The sequence below is a fragment of the Psammomys obesus genome, unplaced genomic scaffold (assembly GCF_907164565.1).
Source record: "Psammomys obesus unplaced genomic scaffold, mPsaObe1.curated_primary_1811, whole genome shotgun sequence".
Classification (NCBI taxonomy): Eukaryota; Metazoa; Chordata; class Mammalia; order Rodentia; family Muridae; genus Psammomys; species Psammomys obesus.
In genome coordinates, this window is record NW_026596101.1 from 7,534,256 (window position 1) to 7,549,209 (window position 14,954).

The 14,954-nt window shown below is 40.2% G+C and overlaps 1 protein-coding gene across 3 annotated transcripts in view; it reads right to left on the reverse strand.

Moving 5' to 3' along the window:
- The window catches only part of LOC129692233 (contactin-4), a 1,033,094-nt gene that overhangs the window by 70,224 nt on the left and 947,916 nt on the right, over positions 1 to 14,954 (reverse strand). For all 3 annotated transcript variants that reach the window (XM_055628516.1, XM_055628514.1, XM_055628515.1), the window contains one exon: positions 6,278 to 6,405. In XM_055628516.1, coding sequence (XP_055484491.1) covers positions 6,278 to 6,405 — 128 coding nt within the window. The remainder of the gene's footprint in view (positions 1 to 6,277; positions 6,406 to 14,954) is intronic.

The following is a 14,954-nucleotide window of genomic DNA, read 5'->3' on the forward strand; positions in this document are numbered from 1 at the left end:
AAAGAAGGAATTGCTATGTCTATAGTTAGTACTGTTAAAGTCAGGTAATTTGGGAAATCTTAGTGGCTACTGTCAAGGTCCCCATGAATGTCAGAGAAGTTATTATGTCCTGTGCCATTAGATTTTCAAATATGTCAGACCACTGTGAACATAGGCAGGACATGAGGTATAACTGCCTACACTTTCTATTACTATTTTAGATGCTAGTAAGATCTGCCACTGACATGGTTTGGCCACTGTCCTTTTATGGAAGGATCTATCATAACTAGTATTTAGCACTTCTAACCAACAAAGTTTTCCTTCCTACTTTAGGTGCCTTGGGTCATAAATTGTGCTAATCCTATTAGGAAGGCCTTTAATTATCGCCTGGATGTAATTGGTTCCAGTGGAAGACATCTAATTAGGTCAAAATGTATTCTGTTATAAGGGCCTAATGTTAAAAGCTTTTGTTGTGTGTTAGCCGGCAAACGTCATTGCTGGTTACTGAGTTCTGATTGATTCCCCAGTCCAATTTTGACAAAGTCTTGAATAATTTTATATGTAATATGTAGGTTGTTTCAAATGCATTCCTCTTCAAAATGGTTTCAACTAAAAAGACTGTATTTCCCTCATCTCTCTAAGCAGGGATGGTTGATCTTTCTCAAGGTCCCATTTTATTAACACAGAAGGTAAGTTTTACACAGCCCACACTAGAGATGTCATAGATATCCTACCCTCTGGTGCTGGGAAGAAATTGTCTTTTCTGTCTTAGATGTGTGTTGTCTTAGTTTGGGTTCCATTGTTAAGAAGAGACAGCATGACTAGGCCAACCCTTACAAAGGAAAATGTTTAATTGGAGCTGGCTTAGTTTCAGAGCTTTATTCCATTATCAACATGGCGAGAAGCAGGGCAGAGTGCAGGCAGACATGGTGCTAGAGGAGCCAAGGATTCTACATCTTGACCCACAGGCAGCAAGGAGAGACTGTGTCACTGGACATAGCTCGAGCATAGGTGACCTCAAAGCCTGCTTTCGTAGTGACACACTTCCTCTATCAAGGCCACACATCATAATAGTCCTAATAGTGCCACTCTCTATAGCCAAAAATTCAAACACACGAGCCTATGGGGACCATTCCTATTCAAACCACCACATGTGTGCATGCTTACATGGTTACACATAAACATATACCTATACATATATGTATGTATGTGATGGAGTCACTATAAACACACACATACATACACACACACAGAGAGACACACACTTGAAGAATCTGCTCTTTCTGAACATGGATGAACTTTTGATGAGGTGAACAATGATCACTTTATCTGGCAAGGAAGCAATCAATTCAATGTTCACATAATCCATGGAGCACCTTCAGTGTACAGGGCTGAAAAGGACTGCAAAATTAACTTTTCCTTGGGAGTATGTGAGGTCTGCGTATGTGAGGTCTGCCTTGCAGGCCATGAGGCAAAGTTTGTACTTTAACAACTCTACATTGTTGCTACAGTATAAAAGCATAGTTATGCAAAAAAAAAAAAAAATGCTCTGCCTGACTTCTAAATACACTTTAATTACGAATGGTGAAATATCAATTTCATAAAATTTCTACATTCAAAAATATAATTTGTCTTTCCCCAATCAGTTGAACGTGTGAATGCTATTATTCGCTTTGGGGTAGACAATAGGCAGAAGGCTGGATACAATCTGCTGGTCGCAGTGTGCAAATTCATGCATTCTCTAGCTCAGGTAAGCATAAAGATCCGTTGCGGTGCTCACTTAGCATGCAGTTTATTTTTTTCAGGTCTCATCCCAGGTGTGAAGATGAAGAAGGTAAGCGGCAAGGCCCAGGAGACCTGTGTTCCCATGAAGAACTCTATTCGATTTTCGCTTGCTAGGGAACACGGACAAAGTCCTTCATTTGTAGGATGCCTGTCAAAGCATATACTGAAACCACTATCTGCAGTTACACAAGGTGGCTTTGGAGATAATTCGACAAGATAACTATGGTAACCACACCCATAGCTTAAAAGCCTGCATTTCATGTTGATCCCTGAAAGTGATCAATAGAAGATAGGGTTCTTATTATCATGGTTACCTTGTCCATCCACAGCCAGACAAACACCCTAGGTGCTTTGTTTAGGCCTGTGACTTAAAAAAAAATTCTTGTCCTACAAAACCTGTGTAGCTAAGACAACCGCAATGCAACAGAGCACACTGCTACATCTGGTGTAAAGATTTAAAACCTCTATAGGAATTCATGAGTCTGATACGGCATTAAAAGGAAGCTGACCTTCCTCCTAGCTCTTAATAATATTGACAATCATAAATGCCCACCACTGTTTAAAGTTAAGCCAATACTTTCTGTTAGGAACGGGGAGCCCGACTTGAGAAATGTTCTTGCTTAGAGTTAAACAACCAACCAAATTCTAATTATACTACAACTAGCGTAAAAAATAAAATCAGTAAAACTTAGAAATTCAGATGGTAGGAGGATAATCAAGCATCTCCTGGGTACCTGTCAGAATCCTGCACTCCTGAAGCCTGCTCGTGCATAATCTGAATATTTATCCCCTAGATGGATACTTGCCAGGGATTTATTTTAAACCTCCTGTCTCATGAAGGGAATGTGTCCCCTTCTCCTCTCCTACTTACTGACCCTGTGTCTGAAAATATCTACCTTCAGCCTTTCTCGAAATAACTGGGCCAGATGTAGTGAGTAAGGGAACTGAATTTTAAAGGAGTGGTTAATGACACAATTATTGCAAAAAGGTTGGGGAAAAAATGTGTTCTGATGTCTGACCTTCCCAGAGTTCTAAATCCCAACATATGAAGAGATCAAGATGAACACAGGCACATTTTAAGGTTAGAGAGCACCTTCTCTGATAAATCAGTCTCTTTGTAGATCTGGAAAGTGAATTAAAATACAGCAGTATGCCGTATTCCAGGCTAAATGGCTACAGCTGAACTAAAGGTATGGGGCTTGAGCATTTGATGTGGGATTGAGTACTTGGCACAGTTCATGCTGAGTTCAGAATGGTCTCTCCCTGCCTTTGTTGTGCTTTAGGGGCAGATTTCTCAGTTTATGTTAACGTCCCTGGTAGAGACATGGCAGTCCCCAGTACACACAGGCACTGCGCTTCACACCAGCACAAGTCAGATTCAACCACTGGGAGACACGAGGGTTTCCTAATCACCTTGGACTCTACTTAAATAACAGGATTCTTATCTTCCATGACCATACTGACCAAATGAAGCTCATATTCCCACCCCCAGATCACAACAGCACAGGATTCAGAGGCCTGGATGGAGACACTGATATATCTGAGTGCCAGAGACCAAGTCCAGCACATTCACATTGAGTGGGCAGCAGGCTCCTAGCTAGATGATCTGACCTTATTGTTCACTAGGATTTCTTCTTTCTCACATTCTTCTGAAATTTTTAGGTCATATGTGTTTATTTTCTGAGACTGGCCTCAAATTCTGTATATAACCAAAGCTGGACTTGGAACCCTGATTCTCTTGCCTCAGCATTCCAAGTGCTGGTATTATAAGGATGCTGAGAATTTAAAGGTGTTTGTGTGTGTGTGTGTGTGTGTGTGTGTGTACACGCTTGTATGTGCAGTTATATGGGTGTGTAATGTACATGTATGTGCAGGTGGGCATGTACATTATACACATGTATGTGAAGGATAGAGGCAGATTGGATGCTGTTCTCTGTGAGCAGTCCACCTTGTTTTCTTGAGACGGGGTCATGTCGAGTAGGCTGACCTGGCTGGCAAAACAGCACCAGCGATCAGCCCGCCTGAGGATTACGCATGCGTGTCACCAGGCCTGACTCTTAAGATCTGTATTCTGGGCACTGAATGTAGGTCCTCACGCTTACAAGACTAGCACTTCACTGATGGAGCCTTTTCAGCCCAGTGCTTGTAGTCAGAATGCACACACCGCTGTTCCACTTAGGCAGGGTACCATATGTCCTCTTGAGTGCACTAGAATTTTCATGAAAATACCTCTGAAGGTTTAGTTCCCATCTTCAACTACATACACACCACCCTGACTACCCTCTTAGTAATGAATGCTTAATACTCTTTTGTATGCTGACATAATTAAATATATTTTAAAAGTTTTTGTAAAATTCATTGATATTGACAGAAAACTTGTTTTCTTTATACACATTGAAACACATAAACGATTACTAAAATTAAAAGCATTTAACTGTGAACCCACTGGAACTCTTGTACTATACTTGAGGAACTACTGTTCACATCTTATTAGAAGGCAAGAGATAAATTATTTAATTTGTGAAGATAAGCAGAAGCCAGTATCTCAGCAATATTTATATCTATGCAGAATATGAGGTGGCCATGATACACTTAACCCTGATATATTTGAAAGCTTTGCTCTGTGGTACCATACAAGATGGCAGCAGAGAAGGAAATAGGCATCTCTATCATATGAATTTGGATGAGAAAATACCCTATTCTCCACAGTGTAGCAGAGAAGTATGATATCTGTGTTTGTGTGTCTATAGCCTCCATCTCACTTGCCTTTTCTAATTACTCTGCCGGGTTAGAAACTTCATTAAGTGTTCAATGATTTAGAATGTGTGTAAACTCATTTTATTATAACATAAATAATGACATCAGTAATAATTACGACGACCACTCTTTCCAGGTGCCCATAGTTATTTCTTAATGTGGATCACCACAGACCCACAAACCATGCCAAGAGGCCATGCATAGCCTATATCTTCATATAGGCTACTAATCACATCCAAAATCATAGAGATAGTAATTGGAAGAAATTAGATTTAAATCGCATCTCTTTGGCTTTAATCATAATTTAACATGTTGTGTTAGTAGCCTATTATATCTGCATAAAGAGACATCATTCTAATAGGCCTGAGTGTTACTGGTAACCATCTCACAAAGCTTAGGCTTTCTATCTTGGTCTTAGTAGTCACTAAATTTCCTCTGGCAGCTGACATAACCACATATCACCAAGGCCCTATAGCTGGAAGTCTGTGTTATACCTATTAGCCAGCCTCTCCTTCTTTTGTGAGACAGAGCAAACCCACAGTCATAGGCCTTTGCTATGAGTATGGAGAATAATTAACAAACCAAAGTGGTCGGAGTCCCCCTCCATACAGATCTATCTCTAACCCTCTTGACTTCCAATTCTCCATCTATACGGATAAGTATATTCATGGTAAAAAGCCTTTTCAAGATGACAGCACATTGTCAACTTCCACTGACCCTGACATATATAATTAGGTGATTGTTTTCAGCTTCAAGTTTAAGTTATAATTGAGGTAAATATCCTTTTTGAATATTCTTGCTTGCCTTGGGCTGTCTTACTGCAGAGAGGAAGCTACAAATAGGTCAGTAAGAAAGAATATGAAGCAACTCATCAGAATGCACTACATTTCAACAGGAAAAAAATGATCTCCAATTTTACCTGTAGAACCAGGGAAAACTTGAATTCAGATTTCTGGGCTTAAGTCCTTCCATTTTTGGTGACCTCTAACAAGTCACCACACTGAGTGTTATTTTTATTAGTCAAGGCACCATTGAGTTTCCTGCAACTGAAAATTCCTGAGGCTGACTGTGCAAGACAGAAGGTGATAGAAATTCAAATGAAATGGAAATTAAGATCTCATCCTTTACAATTCTCAGCACTTCCAGCAGCAATGCCATCAAGCTAGTGTTGGGACATTTTCACATGATACGCTGTGCAAAGAGCATAAAGCACCCAGACTAAGAGACGAGGGACATTTTATTTTCTTAAAACTGACAGGGTTGGCTGGGTGACTTAAGCAAAGCACAGAGGTGATCAAACCCCTTTATTACTTGGAGAAGCCATATCCATATCTCTGAATACCCAGGGCAGCTCTTTGTAAAACTGCCAGCGTCGTTGTTTAAACAATGCTTGCTAAAAATAGTACTTGAATCATGGGTTTTTAATTTGTTAGCGCAGGGTTCCTAGACATGAATTCCAAACCTATAGGGACTTGAAAGAAATTTAATTAAAGGACTGCAGATAACATTTGTTACAATACTATAATAGATACAATGGCTGTAATTCTCAAATTGTATTGGACGATGCTGAAATAAGATAGCCTTTCAATCATATTCATTACCAATGGTTCTCAAAGAACTGTTAATCATATCATGCTTGCTGTGATGAACTAATCTAGCAACAGCACTTTCTATACATATTAATATGAACACTGCCACATCTACAAATTCTATTATTAGAAGTGAAGGCACATGTGTTCTTTGGGTTAGCCGTTACCTTTCACGATCACATTCCCAGTACTGCTGGCAGTTCCAAAATGGTTAGTGGCAATACAGGTGTAACTGCCAGCATCAGATTTAGTCACATTGATGATTCTGAGGTTTCCGTCTTCAGAGATGGTAATTCTGAAAGCAAAGCAAATAAGCACAATGTTGTTAAGTTTATCTCATGAGAAATGATTTCTGTCATTCCATTGCCTTTCACATTATAAATCATAGTTACATCACTTGACACCCTCATCTGTTTTTAGAAAGTTAGTCTAACATATGCATAAACATTATTGGGATGTGTGATGCGTTTAATACTTTTCTTATTTTTTTTCTTGCTAAAAACAGTCTCTAACTTTGGTTAGAAAAACAATTATGAATATTAGAATACTTCTGTAATACCTCTGATCATTCAGCGCAAATGGAAATGTTGAAGGCCACCATTAATTTTAAAACTGCTGACAAAAAAAATTAGAAAAGGGGGTTGAGGGGGGAGATTAGCTGGTGAAATGCTTGCCACAGAGCTGTGAGGACCTGGGCTCCATTCCCAGAACCCATGTGAACATGGTTGAGATTGAATGAGCTTGTAATCCCAGCAGGGGAAAGGCAGAGGTAGGTGGATGCCTGAGACTTACTGGCCTCAATTCATGTGCCTTCATGCCTGCTTGCTCTCACGCCTTCATGCCTTTACTCCCTCACACCCTCATGCCCATGTCCTCATCTCCTCATGATCTATCTCTTGTACACACACACACACACACACACACACACACACACACACACACACACACTACCCTCTTGCTTGTTTTGTGTTTTGCCTTCAATGACCTTTAATCACACTGGCCCCCTACACTTTTCTAGAGTATCTCAGGTCTGTTTCTACCTCAGGGCCTTTGTACTGGCTATTCTGCCAGACCTGGGCATGGCCTTTCTTTGTACTGTATCTCCTGAAAGCAGGGACAGTATTCATCTCATGATCTAACTTGCCTCTGATACACTGGATAGAGTTCAATAAATGCCCTGTAAATTGCTGTTAAGTGGCAGAATGAATTAGTATGTAAGTAAATTCTATTCTAAGAACTGACATATGTTATGAGAACGTGAGTGGCTAAACCAGTGGGCGCTAGTAGATACCTCAGCCAAGGATCTAGAATGGGCAGAGCTTCACTTAAAAAAAACTTTCGATTTTTAAATAAATGTAACTAAAGATTTAAATTTACTGTATTACAGACACTGTGTTTAGTGTTTACTATCTTTTAGATAATGAAGCTACAGCTCTTCTCAGGATGTTTTTCAGATTCTATGAGCAAGTTTTGTAGAATGTAGAAAAGCTCAACAAATGATGCAAGAATTACAAAGGTAAGTGTTTATACATCACACATGCCAGTTCTGCTTGCTCATCTTTGTAACTTTTGATCTCCTTGTGTATAAAATGGAACTTATTAATCAAATGTGCTTGGTTCTGTGGGATTTCTGCCATGTTCCCTGGTATTTATCGGCCAGAAGTAAATCTTTTTGTTGTTGATTATTAATCAATTGATTAGGGTTTTTATTTGTTTGTTTGTTTTTTCTTTCTTTCTTTTTTGTCTTTTGAAAGAGAGTCTCACTGTGTAGCCCAGGCTGGTCTTGTATTTGTGACCCTAGTGATAGGATTATAGGTGAATACTAAGACACCTGTCCTCTTTTGTTATGAAAAATGGTCTATTATTTAGGCGCTTCTATATATGGGGGTGGGAGGATGGGATTGACAAAACCATCTTCAGTACTTTCATTTTCTAGAGTAGTTAAATCAGCCTATAAATTAACTGAAAGTAGTCTCAAATCCTTGAGAAGGCACAGAGGGGCAGTTAGAGTGTTGTGGTTAGGAGGGTCTGTACTGGTGGATGGTGGCTGTGGCTGTGTTGCTTTCTGCTGGAGGCCTAGATTCAGGGACAATGGGCTCTGGGCTAAGCTAGACCCCTGTGGAGGCTAAAAAGTCATGTTGAAATCATGGCCATTACAGTGGCAGTAGCTCCTGGCAGCTGGCCCGAGAGGGTTGACTTGGTGCTTGTATTCTTTATGCTTTATGAGCCACAATGCCTATGGAGAGTCAATTAAATCAAAGTTTCTCAAGTAACCAAAACCTGCCCTCAGCGATGGCTGTGGTTGTTAAGCCTTTGAATTCAGAATAACATAAGAAGACACAGCCTTAAAATCAGGCACAGGTCCTATTTGCAACACAATGAGGAAAGGAGCTGCTCATTGGAGACTTCTGTTTCTAAACCACCCAGGCTAAGAAGAATGGAGAAACCAAAACCAACGAAGCTTATGACTCCATAGAATATCAAGCTATAAAGTCAGGAAATGTACCCGCCCAAGCACTGGACAGGGTTGTACCTGTCAGCATTGCCACGGAAGGGGCCCTACCTTTCCCTGTGGATATTTACTCAACAATGTTTGATGTGTGAAAAGATGTTTTCTTTAGTGATGCAGGCACCAACAACTGACCAATACTCCTTAAGTAAGTCACTACCCATACTCCTGTAGGTGACCTTAGTGATGCTCATTGCGTCAGGACATGAAAGTAGAAGAGGGGATAGTTTGGAAGAGGATGGGTATTAGTTGGAGTAGGAGTGGGGAAAAGGATATTCAAAATACATCATGTACATGTGTGAAAATGTCAAAAACTCATTACTATTGTACAGAAAATGTAGTAAATAATGATGAAGTTCCTGTTAGTTTTGATACATAGATATTACCTCCTGTAATAAAGTTCCTCAAAGCTACAGTTGGAAAGCATTCTTGTTGCAGCGAAACCAAAGCCTTGGTTGAAAAATAGTCAGAAAAGAGGCCTTCTATTTACTCACACACCAAGACATATACAGTTCCTCACTGAACAGAATTTGATTCGTTACTTACCAGAGAGCAGATGTACTCACAAAAGTGGAGTGGCGACCACAGTTTAATTACCTCAATAATAACAAAAATAGCTTTCAGGGGCTTAATCACATTCCTATTTATGAGACAATTTGCTGGAAATTGAGAAAAGCCGGCATATGATAACTCAGTAAATAGGGTAGCCTTCATATTTTGGATGTGAATTCATCTAACATGAGGTAGATGAGCCGGGAGCATTGTAACCACTCAGAGGGACACTTTCTATGCACAAAGGCCTATTAATAGATTGTTTCAATTAAAACAGCGTCATTCTAATTCGAAAATACTAAAGCTACTGCTAAAATTAAACTGTACCATGCAAATGCTATGGCACAAGAAGGGGAAAGAGGATTTTTCCGAAAATGACATGGGCTTTAGACAGGGCTGAGCCTGATACATGTCAAGTGTATAATGTGACCACATTATTTATGCTCAGACAGGGCAGCTCAACCTTTTCAGTACTGATATTTTGGACTAGATGATTCTTAATCTTTGGGAAGGCTACCAAAGAGCATACTAGGGTGATCTCAGCTCCCATCTTAACCCTTTCCCCCAATGTTCTGACAATCAAAAAGGCTTGAGGGGACCTGTCCCTGGTGAGAGGGCAAATTTTACCTCTAGTTGAGAACTGGTGTAAGCCAATTTGTTATTTCAGTGACTGGGCATCGGTTCTGTTTCATACTTTACACTTCCCAATGCTATTTACAAACACTTAAATAGAAAAAAATTTTAAAAGACTCGGAATATTAGAATTCCTATGAGGGTATGCCAGTGAGGAAGATCGTTTGTAGATGGGGCAGCTTCAGCAGCCTTCGCTAAATCATGCCATCTTGCCATGACTGTTTATTCTTCCTCGGTGCAATCCAGATTAGGAGCCAAGCTGATGTTTTCAGAAAAGTTCTCTTGCAATATGGTTCAGTGACTCAGAATCTCATTCCTATCCCTAAGCTGTGTCATTTTGTGTAAAACAGTTTCTCCATACTTAAGCTTTTTTAATTTGAGCAAACAGACTAATAAAAATTGCCTTGTAGGTTGCTGGTAAGTTTTGCCGTATTTAGAAAATGTGTAGCACACCAACATGAACCAACTAGGTTTGTGAACCAATTGTTCTCATCAGCAGAGCTCTGCATCTCCCACCCTCACCCCTGGCTCCATTGTTTCAAATATCTGTAAAGGACTGGCTTCTCGGGTCAAGAAAACTGTCAAATAGTTCTGCCATCTGGAGTCCTATGACATATTGTCATGTTTAACAAAGCATATGGGTGATACTCAGTTTTCAAGAAATAGAGAGGGAATATGAGCATCATTCGTGGGTATTTAATAAGTACCCCTCTAGATAATAAAGCTTTGTCATGTGGCAATTTCTTTCTAATTGAAATATTCCCTCCTGAAGGGAGGAGTGAAGTTCATGAGATTCAGAAAGTGAACAACCAACCTTACAAGTCCAGAAGGAAGATCTGGAATTTACAGGCTTCACACTGCCCCTCCTCAAGATTTAAAAAAAAAAAAAATCAGGAAACAGCTACTTGGAAGAAGAAACTGCCCAGTGGAGTTGCTTGGAGAAGATACTCTTGGATATGTAGAGCCACCTGCAAGTCATGCATAGAGCTCCTGGATTTCAGTTTCTTAAGTCGCCACCCATCCTGGGTGAGGTTTTCAGTGATACAGCTACCTCTGAGCAAACCCTCCCTGGCCCTCCTATAGAAAATCCTAATTACCTCATTGTTTCACCAAGTTGACTTTCGGTGGTATGTATTTAAACTATTTTTTGGTGCTCTATCTGGTGTAAAATATTTGTTGATATCACTCCAGGAAAAATTAGTCTAATAGACATCACTCATTTACATTTTCAATAAATGCAATAATGCTTTAACCATGTCAACAGATCCAGAAATAATGTTACCATGTTATAGACCATCATTTCTATGAGTGGAAACGCCATCTCTTTTCCCATAAGAAAGATGTTTTTCATAATGCTAGCTCTAAGAAGAGTAGGAGCTAGACCTGGCTGACCAGGAGACCCTGTTCTCTTTTCTGCAGATACATATGCTATCAAAACCAGAGTCTATCTGAGGAGACAATACGTTTTCTGGTGAATTGCAAAACTCGGAAGATATAAAAAGAGAAGTTTGGGTAGTTACTTTACCCACCATGGGGGTGGGGAGAAGCAATTTTTAAAGAAGTCAAGGAAAGAGACTGAGAGCGGCGAACATGGAGAGGACAGCACCTTCTGCCAGTGTTGAGCTTTGGACTCTGTCCAACAGTTAGGAACATGTGACATATGAACCAATAACCGCAGACACCAGAAATGGAGTTTTCAGCTCATAAAAAATGGAAGAATGCAGTCTCTTCAAGACACTTCTGAACTTGTCCAGGTGATAGCAGATATAGGGGTGGCAAGCAGAGAATGGGATTCTGCCAGTGAGTCTGTGGTGGCTGCCTCTCCAGAACACATTATGAGCAAACTGATGAATGCTCATTATGGTAGAATAGCCACAGAGTATTGAGCCTAGAAAAAAACTGACCTGATACTTCCGTGTATATGGCGGCATCACACTTTTAGCTACTTGTTTCTACAAGATGAACCTGCTTCTTTAAGTTTGTTTTATAGGATTTTGTGTGTGTGTGTTTGTAATGAGTGTCTGGTACATGTACTTGTTCATATGTATACATGTGAATACATTCATGTGGATGACAGAGGTCGATGTCAGGTGACTTCTTCAGTTGCTTTCTAGTGTATTTTTTTTTTTTTTTTTGACAGAGGATCCCTTACAGAAACTAGAGATCACAGATTTGGATATATTGGCTGAGCAATGAGCTTGAGGGGTCCTCTGTCTTCTTCTTTCTTTCTGCAGCCGTGCTCCCAAGCTTAAACTACATACATGCACAGCAAAGTCTGACTTTTGCACAGGTTTATGGTACGTGAATTGAATCTCCATACTTTCATGACAGACATTTTACTGACTGAACCTTAATTTTAATCCCTGTTTTATAGAAAATTTTTATGAGCTAGTAAATAGCTCATGTTTTAGGTGCTATTTGGACAATTTCCAAGATTTTTTGAGATAATACCCAATACTAATATTTACTTAGACACTTTTTATTCTTTTTAAGTTGGATGCCATGGCAACTTTCAAAAAAGAAGGAAAAAAATTGAGTTCTTGAGGACTCATGTATATTAATTCTCCTGAAAAATTAGAAAGTTTTATTTGTTTAATTTTTTACATGTATCATAGTTTTTCCTTTATGTATTTACGTGCACCATGTGTGTTTCTGGTGACTATAGTGATCAGAAGAGTGCCTTGGATTCCTGAAAGCAAAGTTATAGATGTTTTGGAGGGAAATGAACCTGGCTCTTCTGCAATAGCAGAAAGGGTCCTTAACCACTAAACCACCCCTTGATTCCCTCTCCACAAGGTCACAAAGTTTCCTTTGTGCCTCATCTCACTTGAGCATTCCCATTTTAGGCTATTGATCGGCCTTGAGGCTGACTCTGAACTCTGAGGTCCTCCTAAGGCTTATGAATAGCAATAGAACTAGATTAAAAGAATTGAAAAATGTAAATCCATCGCCGGCTTAGAAAAGGTCAGGCATGACCTACCAGTGGGTTTTTGAGGACATCCTGATAGTACCAGAGAAAAGTCAACGATGATAAAGTATCAAGTAATAAAAACAAGGGTGTGACACAGAACTCAATTGTCTCCACACGAGGAGAGGTCATTCCCAACACAGTAAATTACCTGCAGACACAGAAGTGTTTCCTCCCCTCCTGCCAGCAGGGGTTTCAGATATGGTGGGCGTGCATTGGCCAAGAGCATATCTGGAATTATGAGATAAACCGAATCTTTCTTTCTTAGTTTGAGGCTCTGGGTTGCAGCCACTAAAGAGCTGACCTTGTCAGCCCTGTAAATCAAAACTAGTCTGGGGACAGGGGACCTTTAAAAGTGCTGAATCTTTTCTTTTGGGGGGCTTTAGTAGCAGATGACAAAAGCTGCCAACTCCACAATATTCTATCACCCCAAAGGGAAGGTTGCTCCTAGAATGGTGACCTGTAATTCCTATGAGCAGTTGTGCGTGGAGGCCCTGCTGCTAGGGAGAGAGACAGGGCAGACTCATTTGCCTGTGAGTCACTTCGAAATATTTCCTGATAATTAAGTCTCTTTACACTACAACTCAGAAAGCCACTTTTCCTTTTGCGAAATGGGGAATTATGAAGAGATAATACCCTTTTAGTAAACAGAAACGGATTATAACAATCTTTTACATGTGATGTATTGAAAAAAAAAAGGACATCTTTGCAAGTTGAAAGCCTAAAAGCAATGCAATAGGTTTATACATTGCAGGGTGGGTTAGTATTGCTAAGAATGTAATATACATAATATAAGACTCCACACAAGTAGATGAGCACTGCTACTTGTTAGCTCAGGAAAGCTGGCAGGATAGTGGCATTGCCTCGGGAGGCTTGGCTCCTAACAGGCTTTGACTGCAAACTCCGGGGGCCATGAGTGGTACCTTAGGTGCAGTTAAGATATGCATTCTTGCAACCAGGGGTCTCTCCTGCTTTTTGCTGAGGAATACCAGAGAGCATGTCAATAATCCCATCATTGTGAGATCAGAGCAAAGGTTACCTCGTCTTACATGTGCGTGCTTCATCCTGTATTGAATATTCTCCTAATTTAGTAATTGGGATAGTTCATAAAAAAAAAAATCTGGAATAATTGTGGCAAATGCGAAAACAGGGTGTTATAGGTAACACATCCCTTCAGGGCAGTGATAGTCTGGAAAACAGAAGTAGCTTCTGGGAGCAGATGAACTTCTCATTAAGGTTCCTATCTGGCCCCTGTGGACCCTTCAGATTGTAACTCCTTGGTTTCCACTGCTCCTATTTGTGAAATACTTGGAGCAGGAGTTGGGGCAGCCTGCAGGCATAATGCTGAAGATATAAAGTTCTTCCCTCTTATCTCTGTGTGCACTCACCACATAGAAAACATAAGGGTAACAGAGGGAAAGTTAGTAGGGTGTTGTCATTGCAAAGTTCCATATACCAACTAGCTTCACCACGGGGACCTGTTAATTCACACCTCAGGGGGCTGAAGTCTGATATTGATTTTTGTGAGCAGTTCTGCAGGAAAGCCCGATTTCTCAAGATAGGCATGGCTAGTTCTGCTTAGATGCTCTAAGGGAGAAACCAATCTCTTTCTTCTTTCTTCTTCCAAGCTTCCAGTGACCGTTGACCACACTTGCCCCTTATCTTGTGGAAACATCCCTCAGTGCTCTGACTCTGTTATCGCATACTATCTTTTCTATGTATTCTTCATATTTCCTTCCCCTGTGCATGTTTCTGTACTCAAATTTCCTTCCCACTATGACCCTGATCATTGAATTATGTGATCTGTTCTGACCTTATTGTAATCTGGAATTGTGTGTGTGTGTGTGTGTGTGTGTGTGTGTGTGCGTGTGTGTGTGTGTGTGTGTGTGATGACCATTTCCCTACCAGGCCACATTGAAAGGTTCTGAGTGAATATGACTTTTAGGAGTTCACAATTCAATCTATCAAAAGAAGAAACTCAGCAGAGTTGCTAGTCCTATGTGACCAACTAATTTCTATATCACACTACAGTCCCCAGAGGAGGGTACAAAGTAGGAACTTTACAGGAAGTACAAAGATTTTGTTCCATAGGCCTGGTTACCAGTTCACATACTTACTGCTCAATTGCTTTGCTGCTTGCAAAGGGTCTGATACCTTTCCACAACAGTAGCTAGCAGAGACT